Source organism: Mustelus asterias, chromosome 9 (assembly GCF_964213995.1).
Source record: "Mustelus asterias chromosome 9, sMusAst1.hap1.1, whole genome shotgun sequence".
In the NCBI taxonomy this organism is placed as follows: Eukaryota; Metazoa; Chordata; class Chondrichthyes; order Carcharhiniformes; family Triakidae; genus Mustelus; species Mustelus asterias.
Window position 1 is genome coordinate 53,581,606 of NC_135809.1, and position 24,198 is coordinate 53,605,803.

The following is a 24,198-nucleotide window of genomic DNA, read 5'->3' on the forward strand; positions in this document are numbered from 1 at the left end:
TTATCGTCCTCTTCCTGCAGCTCCTGTCCTCGGTACTGTGGAATGTTGTGCAAGGTGCAACATACCACTTTCATTCTGGAAATCTTTGCTGGTGTATATAGAAGAGCTGTTTTGTTTCTGTAGGGTACTGTTACTCTAACTGACCCTACTGTCTTCAGCATCTCCCCTGTATATGTAGACAAAATGGCTTCTGAATTACTCAACTTTAAGGGTTGCAGACCTTTTTTGGAGGTAACGAAATGCTTGCTCTCTTATGAATGTGACCGCAGTTTCTCTGTCAACCTCCACTTTAAGAGATCTGCCATTGACCATCAATACTATTTTTATAGGTGGCACCTAATTAGAACATAAGAACTAGGAGCAGGAATAGGCCATTTGGCCCCTCGAGCTTGCTCCACCATTCAATAAGATCATGGCTGATCTTTTTGTGGACTCAGTTCCACTTACCCGCCCGCTCACCATAACCCTTAATTCCTTTACTGTTCAAAAATATATCTACCTTTGCCTTAAAAACATTCAACAAGGTAGCCTCAACTGCTTCACTGGGCAGGAAATTCCACAGATTCACAACTCTTTGGGTGAAGAAGTTCTTCCTCAACTTGAGTTGGACCTGGTTTAAAGTGTAAGTTTTGGATTCCCTGTTGGGCTCCCCTGCCAATTTCGTTAAGGGTGTTAAACTAATCTTTTTTTTGCGCATTCTGTCCTTGTAAATGACCCTCCCTCTTGCAACAGATATATCGGCCACAATTCTCCCAAAAGTGCTGAATTGGCAAGAAATATGTTCGAAATCCCGACTGTTTGGTCAGTTCAGCTTGTCACCTGAATCTCCTCACTCTGTGCACTGCAGAGGGCCCAGTCCTGAATATCATTAAAAACCCAGGAGGAGGTTGGGGGGGACCTATTCACGCCGGAGTTTGACAGTTCTGGAACTCTGTGCATGCGCAGTGGTCCCGATCTGTCGGACTCCCCGTTTGCTGGCCAGGCCGGGACCACCACAGTGCTGCCCCTCCAGCACCCCCATGGCCCGATCGTGGCCCCCACGGCAATTCCCGGGTCAGCCCTCACCCTCCACCCCCCCCTTTCCCAGAGTGCCCCGATGCACAGCCCACCACTACCCTCCCAACCCCCTCCCCCCCAATCCCAGATGGATCCTGTCTGCACAGTGGCAGCAGGACCCCCACCAATTGCCCCTCGGCCCTGGCCCCTTGGCACTGCCCGATGCCTGGTGGGCAGTGCCAAGGTTCCCCCTGGGCAGTGCCAAGGGGCACAGGCTGGCACAGCCAGGGTGCCCATGCCCAGGGGGCACCATCCCCTGCCGCCTGACTCCCTGGGGGGGGGGCCTCGATTGCTCCGCCTTCATTCCGATGGGGTCTCCCGCTGGTTCCCTGAACATGGGGAGTTGTCTGAACCCGCCGGAATGAAGTACTCTTGGCGGGGTGGGAGATTCGATCGGGACCTGAAAGTTCCCGATAATGACCTGCTAAACATATTTAAAATACGTTTAAAAAAGATTCAAATGACTTGCCTGCTTTCTCGCTGGTTTCCAGCGTGGTCTGACCGGCGACTGTCGCTGGCTCTGCGTTCCCGGCGCATGCGCAAATCCCGGTACAAGGCCGGCGACGCGCATCTCCCACCTCGACCTGCCAGAAAAGTTGCAGGTCGCAGTGGGAGAATCGCAGCTATAACTTCTGCACTGACAAGATTTTCTTCTGCAGCAAAAACAAACTTCCACTCTCGGAGCTGTACTCCCCCTCTCGGGCTCTGCTGTGCCCTCACTTGGGCTGTTCCTCGCAACAATCCCACCACAAATTGTTCACATTGCTGGGCACACCTTGTCATTCACTTGCACCCTGATCAGTGCATTCAATCACCTGGGCCATCTCAACAGCTTTTTCCAGAAATTTTAGTCTCAGCCAGCAGCTTGTTTGTATTCTGAAGCTGTTGATTCGGCAAACCAAATGGTTGCTTTAACATCTCCCCGAAAGCTGGGTTGAATTTGCAGTGCTCTGGTAACCTTCTCAAGCTAGCCATGAAACCAGAGACAATCGTCCCTGGCTCCCTGACTGCAGAATGAAATTTATACCTCGCATGATGATTGAAGGTTGGGGGTTAAATTGATGTTTGATCAATTCCACTATCTGGTCAACAGAATTTGTTTGGAGTGTCAGGTGATGTTAGACTCCTCATTAGGCTGTAAATTTGTGGGCCACAGCCTGTGAGTAGTTTCGTTTTTCCTCCTCCATGATCTCATTGGCTACAAAGAAGTAATGCCGCCTTTCAATAAATTGCCCCCAACGCCTAACTTCTAGGTCAAATGGCTCAATCTTCCCGATTACAGGCATTTTTAAGGTGTTTGTACCTGTTTCTTCTTAGCTTCAACAATCACTCTACTCCCCAGCTAATTATGCACTATGATCTCCCAATGACTGACATAGTTTTTCCTTGTCGCCAGTGTAGTAAAGTCGAAAGATCCTCGTTGTAGCTTCAACAATGAATGATTGATTTATTATTGGTGTATTTATTCAAGATAAGGGTCTGACAAAACTAATATGCAAGTCTAGTCTCTTCTCCCTGTCTCCTGGTTCTTTCCCATCCCAGGATGTGTGCCCCCTGCTCCAGGTTTGCTCGGCTTCCCACTCAGCCTCTCCATAGAGTCTGGCCTAATCATGTGGCCCTCAAAAGATTGCCCCCTTAAAGGGCCACATTACCCCACACTTGTTCTCATCAATTGTCAGATTCTACAAATAGATTCCTAAAGGAAGAAATGGAGATAAAGGTGGGGGCAACCTTACCAAAATATTTTAAGTCCCAAATGAGCATGAAAACAGGAGTGAATAGCACCCATTTTTGGGCGAGCTCCTAGATAGAATCATGCGGATTTAGAAAAAAAGAGACAAAATGTGATTCTTGCCAGCAGAGGGAGTGAACAGAGCCTAATCATGCCAGCATCTGAGATCTAGGGGCGCAATTGCAGGCGTCCTGATCTTCCAGTGCACTGTATACAGTGTGTACACAATGCATTTTAGATCTGTCTCTCCCACCATTCCCAGGTGATCCCCGAAACAGAGGACACCCGCCCCACGGAGCTCCCCACCATCTATCATCTACAGGGCACAAGTCAGGATTGTGATGGAACACTGCCCATTTGTCCAGATGGGTGCAGCTTCAACAACACCCAAGAAGCTTGACACCATCCAGGACAAAGCAGCCCGCTTGATTGGCACCACTTCCTCCACCACCGACGCTCAGTGGCAGCAGTGTGTACTATCTACAAGATGCGCTGCAGCAATTCACCAAAGATCCTTAGTCAGCACCTTCCAAACCCACAACCACTTTCATCTAGAAGGACAAGGGCAGCAGATTTATGGGAACACCACCACCTGCAAGTTCCCTCCAAGCTACTCAGCATCCTGACTTGTAAATATATCACCGTTCCTTCGCCGTCGTTGGGTCACGAGTTGGCTGCTGTGCTCCTTGGAGGCACTTCCATCTCCCTCCCTTTCTGCCTCTGACTGCAGCCAATACCAAATGGCACAGAATGAACGGCAGATTCACACCTTGCTGGGATCTCGATATTATGAGGCCTGTGCATTAGGAATAAACCAAAATCCTGGAATTCCCTCTCTAGCGGCATTGTGGGTCAACCCACAGCACGTAAACTGCAGCGATTCAAGAAGGCACCTTCTCAAGGGCAACTAGAGATGGACAATAAATGCTGACCGGCCAGCAATGCCCATGTCCCATGAATGAATAAAATAAATTTAAAGGAAGTAGTCCTACAGAGTCTTTGTGGTCACAGTTCATACTACAGAAGCTTGCAAATGTGAGCACACATAGCCTGGGACAAATGAGGACACCTCCGGCATTGCCTTTCGCTCATTTCTAGATAAGAGCATAGCTGGCGATACATCCATGATCGAGCCAATGTTTGCTTGCAATACTCTATGTTCGCTGGCTTCTTGACCTCGTATAGAGGTCCCACTGTCTCTTTGTCAGGCCCTTGCATAGCCTGGCCCTGCGATGGTTAAAGGGTGTTTCTCTTATTCATACATGAATGTATGGAGACCAGGGTAATTGAAGCCATGTGCAAAAAGCCTCAAGCGGACACTTTTCTGCTTGTCTTCACTAACCCAAAGCTCAAGACCACTGGATAAAAGCAAATTACTGTGGATGCTGGAATATGAAACCAAAAGAGAAAATAGTAAAAAATCTCAGCAGGTCTGGCAGCATATGTAAGGAGGGAAAAGAGTTGACGTTTCGAGTCCAGATGACCGTTTGTCAAAGCTAAAAGGCGTAGAAAGTGGGAGATATTTATACTGTAGGATGAGGGAATGAAAGATGAGTCATAGACACAAAAACAAGAGGAAAGGCTAAGAGGTGCTAATGGCAAACCATAGAGAGAATAGAAGGTGTGAATGGCTTTTGGTCTCAAGACCACTGTCTTGGTATGGTAACCGCACTGTCCCTTATCAGCCAATGATCACTTACCCAGGAGGATGGAGGTTTGAGTCACGAGTTGGCTGCTGTGCTCCTTGGAGGCACTTCCATCTCCCTCCCTTTCTGCCTCTGACTGCAGCCAATACCAAATGGCACAGAATGAACGGCAGATTCACACCTTGCTGGGATCTCGATATTATGAGACCTGTGCATTAGGAATAAACCTGATGCAATGTGGGATTAACCATAGTGAGAACACAAGTTGGCGACATGGCGGTACAGTGGTTAGCACTGCTGCCTCACAACGCCAGGGTCCCAAGTTCGATTCCTGGCTTGGGTCACTGTCTGGGCAGAGTCTGTATCTTTCCCCCCTCTCCCCCCAGTGGATTTCCTCCGGGTGCTCCGGTTTCCTTCCATAGTCTGAAAGAAGTGCCGGTTAGGTGCATTTGTCATACTAAATTCGTCCTCAGTGTACTCAAGCAGGCACTGTAGTGTTGTGACTAAGGGACTTTCACAATAACTCCATTGCAGTGTTAATGTAAGCCTACTTGTGACACTAATAAATAAACTTTAAACAAGTGAGTATCTTTGCCATCCAGTTGCCTCGTAATTATTAAGGTGTCCTTTTAGTAAGTCACATGTGCTGACCATGACTCCATGCATCTTAAAAGACTCTCCTCCCACCTCCTGGTATCTCACTGACTGATCAACTGTGTGGTCAAGATGAGTTTGGAAAAATTGTGTGCATTAATTCTCAAACTCGCTTCACCAGCATCTACCCCGCCTACCAGCCACCAACTCCCTCCACCCCCCCGCAAATCACCATCACCCACCCAATATCATCATTCCTCTCCCTTCTGTCCCTCTTCAACTGCCCCCATTAACCTATCACAATCCACCTCCATATGCCTTTCCTCCCCTCAGAGCCAAGATCTGTTACTGTTCCCATGTCTACCCTGAACCTGCCCTTCCATTATCCAAGCCACCTGTATTGTCCTCCTCTGTGACTCACCCGATGATACCTTCCTCTACCAGCCTCTCACCCTGGACATGCTACTTCACTCTCTGTGACTGTTCGCTGCTATCACCAGTAACCCATGTTCTTCCTGCAGAACCTTACTGTTGATACCACTGATCCCGCCCTTTAAGACCCCATCTTCTGCCATTCCTCAGACACTGTCAACCACCAACCATCCACCCCCACACCACCCCCAACCCCACTTCCCTAGGCATTCGCTTCATCCTTCTCTTGTAAGTCTGCCTTCCCTGTTCACCCTTCCCACCCCCCCCCATCTTCCATTCCCACCTCCTTTGTCCAGCCTTAGCATGGTTTTTGCCAACAGCACTCAGTGACGTTATACAAAATCCTCAAGGAGAAAGCAACATCTACGGACCTCAACGTCGTGGAAGATGTGAAGCTCGCCAGATACATGGCACTTATATATTCCTGAAACTGAACATTCTAAATTCTCACTGGCTGGGAATTTAACTTGGAGGCAGAGCTTAATCCCAGAAAGGTGGCCTTTTTAATGAACATGCATTAGATGCTAATACATGCGAATGCAGTTACCAAAATGGTCTGTTGGGAATTTCGACTTGCCTTGAAATCCAGGAGAACAAAATTCCAATAATTTATCCTGCTGTTGAAAAACAGATTTTTTTGCCAAATTCGGTATCTCCATCCACAATACCCGTTACTGGTAGAAAAAGAAAATTCCACTCCTGAAGTCCAAGGTAGAGTTTAAACCTTGCTGTTGAAAACGATGACCGTGGGGAAATGTAGATGTAAGATGAAAAGTCTTTGCAGAAATTACCTCCAATGTGTTGGAAATCATCTCCAAAGCAGCGAAAACACTCTCAGATTAAGTCCAATACATAGTTTATCTGTAGCTTTGCTGCTTATGCTGTAAGAAGATGTTATATTTCAGTATTTAAAACTTTCCTTGCATGTAAATTGCTCAGCCCCATCAATTCCATCTGTCTTCTTGCTTTCTACCTGGCAAGTTCCAGGAAGTCCAGAAAACACATGCAGAAAATTAAAGATAGAATCCAGGATTAAAGGTACAGTTCACTGCCATTTAACATATTCAAATTTTAGGCTAGCCAGTCCCATAAGGATTTCCTGCACACAAATTAATGTTTTCAGGTCAAATGTGGAAGTCAGCGGATTTCTGTCAGCTTCCTAACATTGACAATTTTTCTTTTAATCTGCCACCTGTACATACTTATACACCCTTGCAAATTGAATTTTTCTCTCTGCTCTTCGATGTAAATGGTGAAGAAAATTAGCACAGAACAGGAGGAGCAACTTGTTGCTGAAATTTTACAAAATTGAAACAAAATAAAAATCCATAAAGCAAATCATTAAATGCATATTTTTTCATGGCAGTGATTTGTAGCTACATGTGAATGTAACATAATTTATTATTCTGGTTATACCGTCCCAACTAAAGGAAGTTTCCTTCACATTTTATTTATAGCTGGTGAAGATGTGGCCAATTTTGAAGTTCTGCTGACAATGTTTCTTGTATCATCTTGGCTACTTGAGCCAGTTGTCAGTTTGCCTACAAAATGCTGCTTCAGGATTCTTCTGGCCTAGACCATTTTCATTTCCTCTCAAATCATTCTCTTGACTATAATTGGCTTGTTTCCTATCAAACGTCAGTCAAGTATTAAGGAATTGTTTATCAGTACACATGAGCAAACAAAACTACGAATTATGAACAGGAGTAGGCCATTCGACCCTTCAACCTGCTCCACCATTCAATAAGATCATAGCTGATCTGATTGAGGTTTCAATTCCACTTTCCTTTCTACTCCCATACCCTTTGGCTCCCTTATCAAATTCAGCTTTAAAAATATTCAATGACTCTGCCTAGCTTGTGGTTTCAACTCCACTTTCCTTTCCATCCCCATACCCTTTGCCTCCCCTTGTCAAATTTAGCTTTAAAAATATTCAATGACCCGGCCTAGCTTGATCTTTGGGAAAAATAGTTCCACATACGAACAACACTGTGGGAGGGGAGGGGGGCAGGTGGAGAGGAGATCTCATCTTCATCTTAAATGGGAGACCCCTTATTTTTAAACTGTATCCTCTAGTTCTAGTCTGTCTCACAAGGCGAAACATTCTCTCAGCAACCACCCTTTCAAGTCCCCTCAGGATCTTGGATGTTTCAATGAAATAGTCTTATTCTTCAAAACTGCAATGGATACAAGCTCAATCTGTCCAACCTTTCTTCATAGCATAACCCCCTCATACCAAGAATCAGTCACGTGAACCTCGTCTGACTGCAATTATGTCCTTTCTTAAATAAGGAGAACAAAGCTGTACACTATTCTAGAAGTGGTCTCAGTAAAGGTCAATGGTAACTCAATAGGCATTATACCAGCTCATTTGCACCCACTCTTCGAAGGAGCACCCCACTCATGCCCTTCCCTCCACTCTATCCCTGTAACAACTGTGCACTTACTACGAATAATCCACCTAACCTATATGTCTTTAGACAGTAAGGGATAATTTAGCATGGCTAACCCACCTAACCTGGAGGAAACCGGAGCATCCAGAGGAGACCCATGCAGACATGGAGGAATGTGGAAACTCTACACAGACATTCACCCAAGGTTGGAATTGAACCCAGGTCCCCGGCGCAGTGAGGCAGCAGTGCAACTACTGTGTTACCATGCGACTTCAAATTAAAAATTCTAATTTTTGTGTTTAAATCCCTCCCAAGGCTTTGCCCCATTCCATCCCTGTTGCCTCATCCTGTCCTACAACTCTCTGAAAACTCAGCATACCTCCAGTTCTGGTTCCTTGTCCATTCTGTATTTCATTTATCCCTCCAGACTTGGCCCACCCACCTTTGGGAGAAAGATCCCAAGGCACAATACTCATTGTTATGGCTGGGTGTGAGCTGGAGCCGAACTAGCCAGCTGGAGAAGAAGTATGGAGGCAGCTACAGGGGCTTCAGAGTGCAGAGGTGGGCTCTTCAAAAGGTCCACCTCGGTGCTGTGGGACTTTGTCCAAGAGAAAAAAGGCCCTCCAGCCATCACGTTTCCTTCACCCTCCACTTCCCAAGCCCAATCCATGTTACCTCATGTACTCCACCCAATCCCTTTGCACTTTTGTCCTTATGCCAAGCTCTTCCCTTTCACCCACCTCTCAGCCCCTCATGCCAAGCTCTTCCATGCCCATTGACCACAGTATATTTTTTAGAACCAATGAACACCACATTTTAAAAATGTTTTGAAAACATTTAATCCTTTGATCCTACGTTTGAAAAAAATGTCTGGACAATCTAATAATCATCCAGGCCCATTTAAGTTTTAAAAACACTTGAAACCATGTACTTACGTCAACCAACATTGTGAAAATGGCCACAGAGATCAGATAACCTGAGCTGTCTATCAAACTATGTTTCCCCTGGGGAGTAAGTGTTCTTTTATTATAATAAATGTCTAGGCTCTCAGCCTAGCATACATTATGAGGCTTGCTGGATGCGTCCTTCTGACAAGAAGCAGCCCAGACATTAAATGCGTTTCTAAAAGTCACACAGCTGGGAAATGGGGTTGGGAATCCCACAATCAGGACCCACTCACCTAAGATACTGGCCTAAATGTCAGTCTCTCCAGTTCTCTCTATTCTTTGGACAAAGCTTTTGGTCACTGGTCCTAATGTTTTATTTGTTTGCATGATGTCAATCTTTGTTTGAAAAGTGTCCTGGGAAATCTTCCTATATTAAAGCCACTAAATAAATGCATGTTCCTGATGTTGCAAATTTTCAGTAACTAATCCCATTCTCTGAACTGGAATATATAAATTCCTAATGTACCCTGTGAGAAGTGTCTGTTAATATACAAGTTTTATATATGTTAGCATTCCCTCAGTGTCAGATTCACCAAAGTTTGAACATCTATTTAAGAGTTATTTGTGGATCTTCATTCCATTGCTAGCTAATTAATGAAAAGTTGACCTTAATGAGAATGAGGGGACCGCGTAATACAGTAAAGAGAGGAAAACTATAATTGTGTTTTGGGCAGATAGCCAAGAACTGACATTGGGCGGGATTTTACGTGGAGTGAAGGCACTCTGCATCCCAGCATAAATTTTGGGGAGAGCCTGCCTCTGCTTAGCCGGCCCAGCCTGCTTTAATTTTTTGGGTGACAGCCCTTTAGTTAGTATGAGGCATGTCTATAGGAGGGTGTCCTGTCTCAGAAACACTGGCCAACCAGAGGCTGGCAGCTTTGCATAGCGGAAGTGCCAAGCAGTTGCGATGGTCACTGCTGCTGCTGATGGTAGGCCAAGGAGGTGGTGTTCAGGGATAGACCCAAATATTCTGGTAAGTCCAAAATCAAGGGGTGATGTGGGCTTGCTAGGTGGTGCAGTGCCGGGATGCTACATGTTGTGCACAGGCTTCTGACACTGCCCGTTATATCAAAACAGTGGCAGGATGACACCACTTAAGGGCCTCAATTGGACCACAGATGAGCAACACAACTGATGCCAAACCAGCCTCCCATAAAGTCATGGAGGGGAACCAAATTGGGTGGACCAGTGGCAGGCTTGCTGCCATTGGTATGCTGCCCTAATTTACGGCTCCACCCATCTGTTTTCCTGCCCATGGGTGGCCCATAAAATTCAATCCATTGTGGAAGAATCATACAATGTAACTGTATCTTTTTATATACTTCCAACTCTTTGCACATTGAGGGAATTAATGGGATATGGGGATAGTATGGGAAAGTAGAATTGAGATAGAAGAAGCAGCCAAGCTCTCTTGAATGCCAGAGCAAGCTCAAAGGGATCCTTAGCTAACTCCTACTCCCATTTCTTATATTCTGTGTATGGAATTTCTATGAAACATTAAAAATAAATTACATTCTTTGAGAGTAGAATAGATGCAGATTTGGCTAACATTTTTACAGCATTTTAAGATTTTTCTATCAAAAGAACTGCTTGCCAACCTTTTATGAAATTGACCAGTGCTGCTCTCTCAAATCCACTACCCCGGCCTCATTTGTTATCCTCCCTCCCACATACCTGAAAAAGAAAAACAACCAATACTGTTGTCTCAAGTCCACTACCCCTGCCTCATCCATTATCTTCCCTCCCCACATCCCCGCACACTGATCATCTTTCTTCCATGAACATCATGTTCTATTAATACAGCTGAAGCCTATTAAATTGAGGTATCCCAGTTGCAATCAGTAATCCCATATCAGATCATTTATATTAAATATGGAGGTTCAGAATTTCATTTGTGGTGAAAATTTGTGAGTTAGACTGTAATCTTTTGTTACATTAACAGTAACTGGGCCTTAACTTTCAGTTAATACTTTTCAGGATAGACATGCATATTAATTTTGTGTGCATGTATGTTGATACATTTTTTAAAAATATGTTGTTTCTTGGGAATTGACTGAAATGTGAGTTTAAAAAAACTCCTTTATATAAAACAATATCTTTATAAAGTATCTCATTAACTCATATGAAATGTATTCCTAACATAAGTCCACAACATTAAGGAATATCCCACAGAAATTATACATTTTGTGTTGGGGAGGGGAGTTTCCAGGAGTAATTTTGAGGTCTATCAGGGTTAAAGATCTACAATAAGAACAATCTCATTTTAAAACTAGAGGGGAAATAATAGTATCATCCTCAGCCTGTTTAAAGTAACTTCTTCTGCTGAAGTTTGGTTCTGTGTAGGAGTTATCACCTTAAATTTCCCGCATAAGAGTTAGTATGGAGATTCCCAGTTAAGAGGCATTCAACTATAAAGCGCCATTTTAAGGTTAGTCTCTCTTTTGACCTGCAAATAATTATTTCCAATTACCAGCCATTACCTTTGATTGAAATAGCTCCGCACCAGATGCTGTACTAATAAATTAGTGACTGTACAGTCAGTGAACCTGGCGTCTAGTAAACTGATGGCGGGAACCCAAAGCTGGAAGAAATTTCCTTCAGCCACATCCCAGAAGCACACATGGAAGCAATGAAGTCAACTTGGTTGGATGAGCTTTGCCTGTGGGAGATCAGAAAATTGAACAAACTCTTCTCTTTTAAGTCTGCTTAATCTGCACTGCCCGTGGGTTTGTGTGCAGCATTTTTTGAGCAACTACACACATTAACATGGGTAATTGCTGACAGAAATGTGGAATTTCCATTGCTGAGCTAAACAGCTTTGGAAGGGGCAGGGAGGAGTAATAACCACATGAAAGGTGCATAATTTATAATACTCTACAAGTGTCACTGCAAATTGTACAGCATAATGGCAGCTCTACAGCTCTTTGTCATTGGTCAGATTTGAAGTAATCCAATTTTACCATCTTTAATCTCTGGTACTGGTAATGGTCAATGGAACATGAATCCTGTCAGAATTCTGTTCTGCATAACATCACGCCGATCCCATAAATCATCAATTATGTTTTAAATGATTAGATATATTTGGAAGTTGTTTTATGAGAATAATGTGCAACCAGTGGAAGAAACAGATGAATCCTGCAGTTAATGTGATATGATTAACCATTTTATATTGGGGTATTTCTCTGTTGGCTGACTTTGACTTTCAGTTGTGCATTTATTCTTCTTTTTGATCCTAAATACAGGTACAGCTATATTTCTCATGTTTGCCAGAAGACAAGGTCCCTTATGTTAACAGCCCTGGGGAGAAACACAGAATTAAGCAGCTCCTGTACCAACTACCACCCCATGATAATGAGGTAATAAAAATCATTAAAAGAAACACAAGTCCCACTCACACACACCAGGCATTCAGTATTCATTGGAACACTATCGACAAGGGTGAGAAAGGCGGAATCCTTTTTTCTTGTCTTTTCTATTTCTTGTGGTTAACCAGATTTTTGTGTAAAATGTTTAAAACTGTCATAGGAATGATATCTAATTCCCAAACCTACAATTATTACATTCTGCAAAATGTGAATTATTTAACTATTTGCACTGAAGCAAATATTTCTTGTGCTTTTCATTAGTAAGATTCCTCTAATGTTACATTTGTTGTATTTGTACTTAGCCTCACATTCTCATTACTTTTATGCTGGTTGCTGCCACATTGTAATTGTTGTCGTGTGCTTAAAATTCTGAACATTACGAGTGGAGAGGGAGAAACAGAATGCATTGCAGCAATGAGATTCTTGGCCTTGAAGGAGGCATTGTGTTCCTGTGTACTTGTTGTCAGAAAGCAGGACCTTTCTTGAATAAATAATCCCACAGCTCATGTTTTAATCCAGTCTGCAATTCACAATTACAAAAGGCCTTGTAGTAAAACAGAAATGTGCTTTCTGGCAGGGGGCTTAAGTTGTAAAGGACTGCTAACAATTATCCCTTTCTTTTTAAAGTCTTTCTTCTTTAGTCATTTATGTGTCTTTTGGTTGGGCCTCCGCCTTTTTTTAAAATCCAGCTCTTGTCTATCTGCCTGTATTAGGACAGCTAGTATCCTGAAAAATGCATTCACAGCTCATATCTCCCTTTTTAATCAGAATCTGCTGTAGAGCTAACATGACCAAATAAATTCTCCATTAAATCCAACCTCGAATTTCAAAGTAGGCATTAGTAACCTAATCTATTCGGTATAAGCGACACCTTAGTTATAATACAGTATATAAAATTGGAAGCATTGTCACAACAAGCACTTAATGTACTAAGTTGTAAAAACACAGACGATCGTCTAGTATTGATGAAATAGGATTTCCCCTTGTTGCTTTGTTTTAGTGCTGTAAATAGTGGGAAGATTTCCTCTGACCACGGTCGCAATTAAAAAAATTGTTTTATTGGAAGTTGTGATCAGACGAAACATTCCTGCTGGATTTAAGCTGACACCAGCACACAGCAACCAAAGGGAACTCTGTATAATAGAAATTTATTTTAAAAAAACAATATTTTGTCAATTTTTCCCAGTGGAACTATTCACTTCCTCTTCTCCTGCTCCATCAAAATATTCCCATTGAATTAGTAGAGGCTTTTCTCGAATCCAGTGTTGACTGGTGTTGGTATGTGGTTCTGATGCCACTTATTTATTTACTTAGTAAATGCAAATCCCTGAAGCCAAGCAATAGCCTTCTCATTTGCTGAATATTAGGTGATTAGTCCGCCACTTAGCCTGTAGGGATGGACACTCCTCGATAATATGCAGCATTGTGTGTGTCTCTCCATAAGTGCATGTGGGGTTTATAGTGAGGCCCCAGTGGTGGAGGTTGGCTGCATAGTGGCTTTGGCCTATCCTGAACCTGTTCAGCAAGGACAAAACTCAAAGCCTGCCATTCAAAAGATGGGGCTCGTCACAAGGAACTTGATAGTGACTTCCCACGTTTCCCATTCCTTCATCCAAATGCTGTCTGTTGTTAGATCTTGCTCAGAGGAAGGTTGCTCCATATGGATCAGCATTCACGTTGCACCCCCTGTCAGTGCCCAGGCACCCTGGGGAATCAAATAATCCTATCAACAGACTGAATTCCAAAATAAACTAACAGAACTCCAAAAAAAAAGCCCCTATGTGGAATCTCAGTCCCCCATAGAACCAGCAATCTCAACTCTGAGCAGTGATTTGGTTTTATGGCAATGAGGACATGCTCTCTGAATCTTACAGCTTAATGTTGAGGGCATGTCAGCTGCCAAGCGAATCCTCTAATGCCACTAAGAGCCCTCTACTACTTTGTGTAGCTGGGTTATTCTTCCTGTGTGAAATTAATCTATAGACAGCATGTGTTAGTAGACGAGTGAATCATGGAGCATATTAAAGAGAAAGCTATTTTTGTCATTCTTGATCATTATTCACAAGGTGACACTGGATGGAGATCATTGTGGGAAACAGAATGTTGCCTAGTTTGGTTTTCCTTCCCAACCCAGGATGCTGAGATTAATTGTGGTGCCTCTGCACCAACCTAACTGAGAGCAATTCATATCACAGAGACTGGGAACGAACCTAGAAACCTCTGGATATAGCACAGTAACACAGTGGTTAGCACTGGTGCCTCACAGCGCCAGGGACCTGGGTTCTATTCCTGGCTTAGGTCACTGTCTGAGCGGAGTCTGCACATTCCCCCCCGTGTCTGTGTGGGTTTCCTCCGGGTGCTTTGGTTTCCTCCCACAGTCCAAAGATGTGCAGGTTAGGTTGATTGGCCATGCTGGATTGCCCCTTAGTGTCAGGGCAATTAGGAGGGTAAATACATGGGGTTACAGGGATGGGGCCTGGGTGGGATTATTGTTGGTGCAAACTCGAAAGTCGAATGGCTGCCTTGCAGACTGTAGGGATTCTATGAACTTCTGTAGTGGGCTTTTAAAATCTGAAAGTGAACAAGGGAGTTCAATATTAAACAAATTTGATAGCTGAAGAATCTTCCTTAATAGACCACCAGATTGGAATGCCACAAATTAACAGAGGTTACCCTACTGAGCCCTCTGAACTACAACTGCCTGTGTTGGGAGTGCTAAGTGGATGTGGGACACTTCAACATGGGAAATCTGAGATTCATCTGCAGGTCACTATGCATATTTACTGCACACCTGCAGATGCCTTAAAACATCCCTCTGGTCCACATATTGGCTGCAGAAAGAAGGCTAGGTGCCTTTTAAAAAGTTGTTGGTATTTTTGTTTTGTACTTGTTTAAAAAAAATTGTGGTTTTGCAACACAACCTCATTGTGACTCTAACATAAGGGAGGACAATAGTGCTTGGGAAAGATAAATCAGAGGTTGTCGAACTGACAGCAGTTGTGGGAGCTCAGAGATGGAAAAAGTGAATCCCTTAACATAATGCAAGGGTAGCAAAGGAGGGAAATAGAGCATCCCATGTGGATGCAGTAGGGAGCAAAAGTCGAGCAGAATTGTTAAAATTAAAAGGGAAGAGAAACTGGGCTCTGCCATATCTTGCAAAACAAAGTTGGTAATTTCATCCCAACCCACTCAGCCCAAGTGATTATGAAATCATTACAGAAGCAGGACATTCTGCGTACTGTGCCCATGCTGGTTCTCTGCAATAACTCATCTAATCCCAGTACCCTGACTTTTCCAAACAGTCCTGCAAGTGTTTTCTCTTTGGATAATTATCTAATTTTCCTTTGAAGGCCTGAATTGAATCTGTCTCCAAAACACTCTCAGGAAGTGCATTTTAGATCCAAACCATTCACTGGGCAAAAAAGTATCTCTTCATGCCACCATTGCTTCTTTTGCCAATCATCTTAAATTGATGGGCAAGATCTTACAACCTCGTCCAGCCCGTAGTTCAGCAAGGCAAGGTGGTAAAATTTGTGAGTTTGGCACGCAATTGTCTTCCCTCACTTATGTTAATGACCTCGTTGGTCAAAGGTCACTCAGGTGAGAATTACAGTTGCTCTACATAAGCATGGTTTAGGCACAGCAGTGATGAGGGTGAGTGAGAAGGTGAGTACGATTAAGTTACAAGTTACAATCTCTGGGTTGGGGGGGTGGGGGTCTCAGCCATGGCCATGGTGCAGGCGAGGTGGGGGGCTTGTGATGGTAGGGGATCTTGCAGCTGGAGGTCACTGTTGGCCGAGGGCTCGTGCCTCACGAATCCCCACTGCCCACTGAACGACCCTGGGTGGGGAGGGATGGGAGTCGCATACAAGGTGCGTTCCTAACTCTAATGACATCACTATGGTTATGCTGCCATCTGACTCCTGGAAAAGCTCTGTGGTCTCTGCTGACATTCCATCCCAGGCCCCACTAATAGTAACATGCAGCAGCTCTGTGAGCTGCTGCTCCAAGCAAGAGAATTCAGCAGGTGTTAACACAGCTCTTCACACTGCATGAACTCTGCAGAGCTGCCTTTGATGGGAACCCATCACATGCTAGACATGCGGGTGCCCCTTACCCGTCTGTCCGAACTGCAAGCCATTCCTGGAAGCCACTGCACCATGTTGAGGGCACAGTGTCGGTCGCCAATCTCTCAAGACACCTGGGGATGCGGGTTGTTGGGAGGAAGTGCAGGTCCCGGGTTGGATAACCTTCTTTACTAACTATCTCTCTCCCCACAACCCCCCTCCCCCAACCCCCTCAAGCAAAGCTGGATTTTGGCATGGAGCCAATAGACTTGGCAGTCATTCTTGTGGCTGCTGCAGAGGAGGGAGGCGTTGGCGCATTAAGGCCAGCCCGAGCCAGAGGCTACAGCAGAAGGACACGAAGCCGCCAGTCAGGGACAGGAGGTGGAGAACCCATTGACCGGAGGAGGGGGCCAGGGCACAGAAGAGACGGAGACCCCAGCAATTCAGGACATGCATGTTCTTCAACAAGCTGACAAATGCCATGTGCCATGCCGCATGCTCTGGCTCAGTAAGGAGACATGGAGCTGGCACCACGAGGGATAGGGGGACACCCAATCTCAGTGGCAGTGAAGGTCACAGTGGCCCTAAACGTTTGTGCCACCGTGTCCTACCAGTAGGGACCTCTGTGGGATTTCTCAGTCCACAAGTGTGTCCATGATGCCCTGCTCACCTGGGCAGGCAAATACATCAACTTCGACGTGGATAAGTCCCAGCAAAAAGCCCGGTCTGCAGGCATTTCCACCATTGCTCGGATGTCGAATAAGCAGGGGGCAATTGATTGCATGCACGTCACCCTCGTTTGCAACCACAAAATGGGGAGGCAGAGACCCTATACAATGAAACCCACTGCCATGTGGTCCATCGTCAAGTGGTGCATCATGTTCCTGAAGATGCAGTTCTGCTGCCTGGACTGCTGTGGTGGGGCCCTCCAGCCCTGGAGGATGTGGAGGAGGAGCCGGAGGATGGAGGACAGTTGGCAGTGGCATTGGTCTAGGCAGGTCAGGTCAGAACAAGAGGCCCTCATTGCCACAAGGTTCTCCTAGGGGGCGTACGGTTCACCAACTGCAAACAACCCCCCCCCCTCCCCCCGGCAGCCTGCAAACCCCTCAACCCTTGTCCACAACCCCCGCCATGGATCCCATTGACCTTACACCAGGGTAAAAGGCCTGGGTTGGCCATGTTAGTGAGTTACTGGTCCAGCCAGGAGGATGATAACAACTCGCTATGCCACACACTGTAATGCAGCCCTGGTGCAAAACAAGTCTTGACTCCTACCTGTTCTCTGACTGCAACAGGCGCCTGGGCCCAAACCTGGATGGGGGTCAGGGTACCACTGCTGGAATGCCCAGGGGTGGGATTGGGGGGAGGAGGGGGCAGGGACAAATGCCATCTGAGACTAAGCCAAGTTCTGCAGGCCCTTAGCGAAGGCCCTCTGTGACTGGGCCATGCTCCTGAGGCCTGCATGCATAACCTTGCTGTTTTTCCAGAATGCTTCCAAGCCCCTCAGCCATGGCGCTCAAGGTCCTCGCCAATGACCCACTATAATTTGGTCATGGCCCGCTGTGATTCGGCCATGCCTTCGATCCTGCTACTCATGGCAACCATTTCCACTGCGGATGCTACCCTTGCAGTGTTAGCCTGGGTACCATGCAATGCCGGCACCATTTCCTGCACCTGAATGCTTATAATCATTGTTCTATTTTAATGGTATTATTATCATTTTGATGGCATAGTGGACGGTGAAGAAGGTTATCTCGGATTGCAACAGGATCTTGATCAATTGGGCCAGTGGGCTGACAAATGGCAGATGGAGTTTAAGTTAGATAAATGTGAGGTGATGCATTTTGGTAGATCGAACCCGGGCAGGACTTACTCAGTTAATGGTAGGGCGTTGGGGAGAGTTATAGAACAAAGAGATCTAGGGGTACAGGTTCATAGCTCCTTGAAAGTAGAGTCACAGGTGGACAGAGTGGTGAAGAAGGCATTTGGCATGCTTGGTTTCATTGGTCAGAACATTGAATACAGGAGTTGGAACGTCTTGTTGAAGTTGTACAAGACATTGGTAAGGCCACACTTGGAATACTGTGTGCAGTTTCTATTATAGAAAGGATATTATTAAACTAGAAAGAGTGCAGAAAAGATTTACTAGGATGCTACCGGGACTTGATGGTTTGAGTTATGAGAGGTTGGATAGACTGGGACTTTTTTCTCTGGAGCGCAGGAGGCTTAGGGGTGATCTTATAGAGGTCTATAAAATAATGAGGGGCACAGATCAACTAGATAGTCAATATATTTTCCCAAAGGTAGGGGAGTCTAAAACTATAGGTTTAAGGTGAGAGGGGAGAGATACAAAAGGGTCAGAGGGGCAATTTTTGATGAGTGTGTGGAACAAGGTGCCAGAGGTAGTGGTAGAGGCGGGTGCAATTTTGTCTTTTAAAAAGCGTTTAGACAGTTATGTGGATAAGATGGGTATAGAGGGATATGGGCCAAATGTGGGCAATTGGGACTAGCTTAGAGGTTTAAAAAAAGGGGCGACATGGACAAGTTGGGTAGAAGGGCCTGTTTCCATGCTGTAAATCTCTATGACTCTATCAGAAACAAGAGAATCCAATAAACCATGAGTTCCAAAAACTTGACGTCGCTTCTCTATTGTAACGAGAGCTGTAATGTTGCTCATGATAGAACATAGAACAGTACAGCACAGAACAGGCCCTTCGGCCCACGATGTTGTGCCGAGCTTTATCTGAAACCAAGATCAAGCTATCCCTCTCCCTATCATCCTGGTGTGCTCCATGTGCCTATCCAATAACCGCTTAAATGTTCCTAAAGTGTCTGACTCCACTATCACTGCAGGCAGTCCATTCCACACCCCAACCACTCTCTGCGTAAAGAACCTACCTCTGATATCCTTCCTATATCTCCCACCATGAACCCTATAGTTATGCCCCCTTGTAATAGCTCCATCCACCCGAGGAAATAGTCTTTGAACGTTCACTCTATCTATCCCCTTCATCATTTTATAAACCTCTATTAAGTCTCCCCTCAGCCTCCTCCGCTCCAGAGAGAACAGCCCTAGCTCCCTCAACCTTTCCTCATAAGACCTACCCTCCAAACCAGGCAGCATCCTGGTAAATCTCCTCTGCACTCTTTCCAGCACTTCCACATCCTTCTTATAGTGAGGTGACCAGAACTGCACACAATATTCCAAATGTGGTCTCACCAAGGTCCTGTACAGTTGCAGCATAACTCCTCAGCTCTTAAACTCCAACCCCCTGTTAATAAAAGCTAACACACGATAGGCCTTCTTCACAGCTCTATCCACTTGAGTGGCAACCTTTAGAGATCTGTGGATATGGACCCCAAGATCTCTCTGTTCCTCCAGAACCCTACCTTTGACCCTGTAATCCACATTTAAATTAGTCCTATCAAAATGAATCACCTCACATTTATCAGGGTTAAACTCCATTTGCCATTTTTCAGCCCAGCTTTGCATCCTATCTATGTCTCTTTGCAGCCTACAACAGCCCTCCACCTCATCCACTACTCCACCAATCTTGGTGTCATCAGCAAATTTACTGATCCACCCTTCAGCCCCCTTCTCTAAGTCATTAATAAAAATCACAAAGAGCAGAGGACCAAGCACTGATCCCTGTGGCACTCCGCTAGCAACCTGCCTCCAGTCCGAAAATTTTCCATCCACCACCACCCTCTGTCTTCGATCAGATAGCCAGTTACCTATCCAATCTGCCAACTTTCCCTCTATCCCACACCTCCTTACTTTCATCATAAGTTGATGTGTACTTCTAATCACTTTGAATGCATGTCCACGATGGCTAGAAACATATGGCATACAAAAGGCCCTGCAAAGTCCACATGAAGTCTAAATCACGGATAATCAGGCCATTTCCACAGATGTAGTGGTGTTGGTGGCATCATCTTCTGGTTGGTCTAACACGCAGAACAAGATTTCATCTTGTTCCCCAAGTCCTGATCCATATTAAAGAATGAAACTTATGACCTGGCTAAACCTTTCATTTGAGATGCACCTCGGTGAGCCTCATGAACTTCATCCAAGGCTTGTGAATGACCAGCGGATGGGATGACCGCTCTGGACCCCCAAAGGATACGACCATCCTTAACACTTATCCCATCTTTCCACTTTGCATGTGGTCTCAATTCATCACCTATAACAGTGGGCCAACCCTGCATAAGGAGTCTCTTCACCTGGGATAGGGTCCCGGTATGTCCACTGCTTAATCTGTTTAGCATTCACTGGAGAATGTGAAAGTTTCTCAAACAAGAAAATTGTTTCAGAAGGAAATAATGTCTTGGTGGGCATGTCTGGTAAAGAGAAATGACTCAACACATCTGCATTTGCATTGTCCTTCCCTCCCCTATACACAATATCATACTGGCAGACTGATAATGTGAAAACCCAGCACTGTATTCTCATTGAGGCCATGGGAGGAATGCACTTGAATTCACTGAAAAGTCACATCAATGGCTTGTGGTTGGTACATATAGTGAATGAACAACCATAAAAGTTACTGATGAAATTGTTTCACAGCAAAGACAATGGCGAGACCATCTTTGGCGAATATCCCTTCTTAGATATTGTTAGCGTGCATGATGCAAAACCACTCGGTTTTTCTGACCTGTCCTCTATCAGATGAGTGAGTACTGCTTCAACACTGTAGGGTGAGGCATCGCATGACAGAATGAGTTCTCTGTCTGGATCAAAGTGAACCAGCAGATTAGCTGATGTAACAGTGCTTTCATGTCCTTGAAAGCTTTCTTTTGTGTTGACCCCCCACTTCCATTGGGTCACTTTGTGAAGTATTAGATATAGTGGCGCCACTGAAAGGTCTGGCAAAAACTTCCTGTCATAATTTACCATGCCCAGAAATGACTTGAGCTTCAACATACTTCTGGGGTTTGGAGCTTCTTTGATAGCTCTGACTCTGTCTTCTGCTGGGGACAGACCCTGCACTGTGATTTTTGTGACCCAAATATCCCACACTCTGGGCAGGATTTTCCAGCCGCGTTCACCCCAAGGCCAGAAAATCCTGCCTGAGATCAAGGGACCTTTGCATGGTCCGTGTCCCAGCCACTACAATTCCCATTGCGAGTGGGACGGGAAAAATCTGCCTTCTGTGTCTGGAAGATGCACAGCTGTGCTTCAGGCAAGTCCTGCCTCTGAAAATCTCTTTAACATGTGATCCAGGTTGCTGAGGTGCGTCTCCTCAGTTTTCCCTATGATCAGAATGTCATCTAATTAAACTGCTACATGAGGAATTCCCTGCTTCTGTCCACAGCAACAGTAAGAGCCCAGCTTGGAAGCCTGATTAATGGTAAGTTTGTAATCCCCACATATGCACACCATATCATCATTTTTAAGAACAGGGACAATTAGAGCAGCCAAATGTGAGAATTGAATGGGCTCAATGATTCCAAGCCTCTGCAGCTGCTCCAACTCTTCCTCCATTTTGCTTTTCGTGGGCTAGGGCACTGTCCTGGGCTTGGATATGTCAGGAGATTCTGGATAGGTGCAGAAAACATAGGGTTGTTGTAGTGGGGGACTTTAATTTCCCTGGCACAGACTGGAAAGTGCTTAGAGCTGGGGGTCCGGACGGGGAGGAATTTGTAAAATGCGTACTGGAAGGTTCTTTGGAACAGTATGTAGATAGCCCGACTAGAGAGGGGGCTATACTGGACCTAGTTCTGGGAAATGAGCCCGGTCAGGTCGTCAAAGTTTCGGTAGGGGAACATGTGGCAAATAGTGACCACAACTCTGTTAACTTTAGGATAGTAATGGACAAGGATGAGTGCTGTCCTACGGGCAGGGTGCTAAATTGGGGGAAGGCTGACTATAGCCGGATTAGGCAGGAATTGGTGGATGTTGATTGGGAGAGGATGTTCGAGGGTAAGTCCGCGTCTGGCATGTGGGAGTCTTTTAAGGAACTATTGATAAGGCTGCAGGATAGGCATGTGCCTGTAAAAAGGAAAGATAGGAAAGGTAGGATTCGAGAGCCGTGGATAACCAGGGAAATTGAGGATCTGATTAAAATGAAAAGGGAGGCGTACGTTAAGTCCAGGCAACTGAAAACAGATGGAGCTCTGGAGGAATACAGAGAGAGTAGGAAAATCTCAAACGGGGAGTTAGAAGGGCAAAAAGAGGTCACGAGATGTTCTTGGCAGGCAGGATTAAGGAGAATCCTAAGGCATTCTATTCATACGTTAGGAACAAAAGAGTTGTCAGGGAGAAAATCGGACCTCTCAGGGACAAAGGAAGGGAATTATGCTTAGAACCCAAGGGAATAGGGGAGATCCTAAATGAATACTTTGCATCGGTATTCACGAAGGAGAGGGGCGTGTTAACCGGGAGTGTCTCGGAGGGAGGTGTTGACCCGTTAGAGAAAATCTCCATTACAAGAGAGGAAGTGTTAGGTTTTTTAGGGAACATTAAAACTGACAAAGCCCCAGGGCCTGATGGCATCTATCCTCGACTGCTCAGGGAGACGAGAGGTGAAATTGCTGGGCCTCTGACGGAAATCTTTGTCGCTTCTTTGGACACGGGTGAGGTCCCTGAGGATTGGAGGATAGCGAATGTGGTCCCGTTGTTTAAGAAGGGTAGCAGGGATAACCCGGGAAATTATAGGCCGGTGAGCTTGACGTCCGTGGTAGGGAAGTTGTTGGAGAGGATTCTTAGAGACAGGATGTATGTGCATTTAGAACGGAACAATCTCATTAGTGACAGACAGCATGGTTTTGTAAGAGGGAGGTCGTGCCTTACAAATTTGGTGGAGTTTTTTGAGGAAGTGACAAAAACGGTTGATGAAGGAAGGGCCGTGGATGTCGTCTATATGGATTTCAGTAAGGCATTTGACAAAGTCCCACATGGCAGGTTGGTTAAGAAGGTTAAGGCTCATGGGATACAAGGAGAAGTGGCTCGATGGGTGGAGAACTGGCTTGGCCACAGGAGACAGAGGGCAGTGGTCGAAGGGTCTTTTTCCGGCTGGAGGTCTGTGACCAGTGGTGTTCCGCAGGGCTCTGTACTGGGACCTCTGCTATTTGTGATATATATAAATGATTTGGAAGAAGGTGTAACTGGTGTAATCAGCAAGTTTGCGGATGACACAAAGATGGCTGGAATTGCGGATAGCGAAGAGCATTGTCGGGCAATACAGCAGGATATAGATAGGCTGGAAAATTGGGCGGAGAGGTGGCAGATGGAGTTTAATCCGGATAAATGCGAAGTGATGCATTTTGGAAGAAATAATGTAGGGAGGAGTTATACAATAAATGGCAGAGTCATCAGGAGTATAGAAACACAGAGGGACCTAGGTGTGCAAGTCCACAAATCCTTGAAGGTGGCAACACAGGTGGAGAAGGTGGTGAAGAAGGCATATGGTATGCTTGCCTTTATAGGACGGGGTATAGAGTATAAAAGCTGGAGTCTGATGATGCAGCTGTATAGAACGCTGGTTAGGCCACATTTGGAGTACTGCGTCCAGTTCTGGTCGCCGCACTACCAGAAGGACGTGGAGGCATTGGAGAGAGTGCAGAGAAGGTTTACCAGGATGTTGCCTGGTATGGAGGGTCTTAGCTATGAGGAGAGATTGGGTAGACTGGGGTTGTTCTCCTTGGAAAGACGGAGAATGAGGGGAGATCTAATAGAGGTATACAAGATTATGAAGGGTATAGATAGGGTGAACAGTGGGAAGCTTTTCCCCAGGTCGGAGGTGACGATCACGAGGGGTCACGGGCTCAAGCTGAGAGGGGCGAAGTATAACTCAGACATCAGAGGGACGTTTTTTACACAGAGGGTGGTGGGGGCCTGGAATGCGCTGCCAAGTAGGGTGGTGGAGGCAGGCACGCTGACATCGTTTAAGACTTACCTGGATAGTCACATGAGCAGCCTGAGAATGGAGGGATACAAACGATTGGTCTAGTTGGACCAAGGAGC

At 45.4% G+C, this 24,198-nt stretch overlaps 1 protein-coding gene across 1 annotated transcript in view; it reads left to right on the forward strand.

Annotated features, from left to right (window-relative positions):
- The window catches only part of prickle1b (prickle homolog 1b), a 213,276-nt gene that overhangs the window by 170,136 nt on the left and 18,942 nt on the right, over positions 1-24,198 (forward strand). Inside the window, exon 3 of the mRNA XM_078220198.1 lies at positions 12,043-12,156. Within this exon, the coding sequence (XP_078076324.1) occupies positions 12,043-12,156 (114 nt within the window). The remainder of the gene's footprint in view (positions 1-12,042; positions 12,157-24,198) is intronic.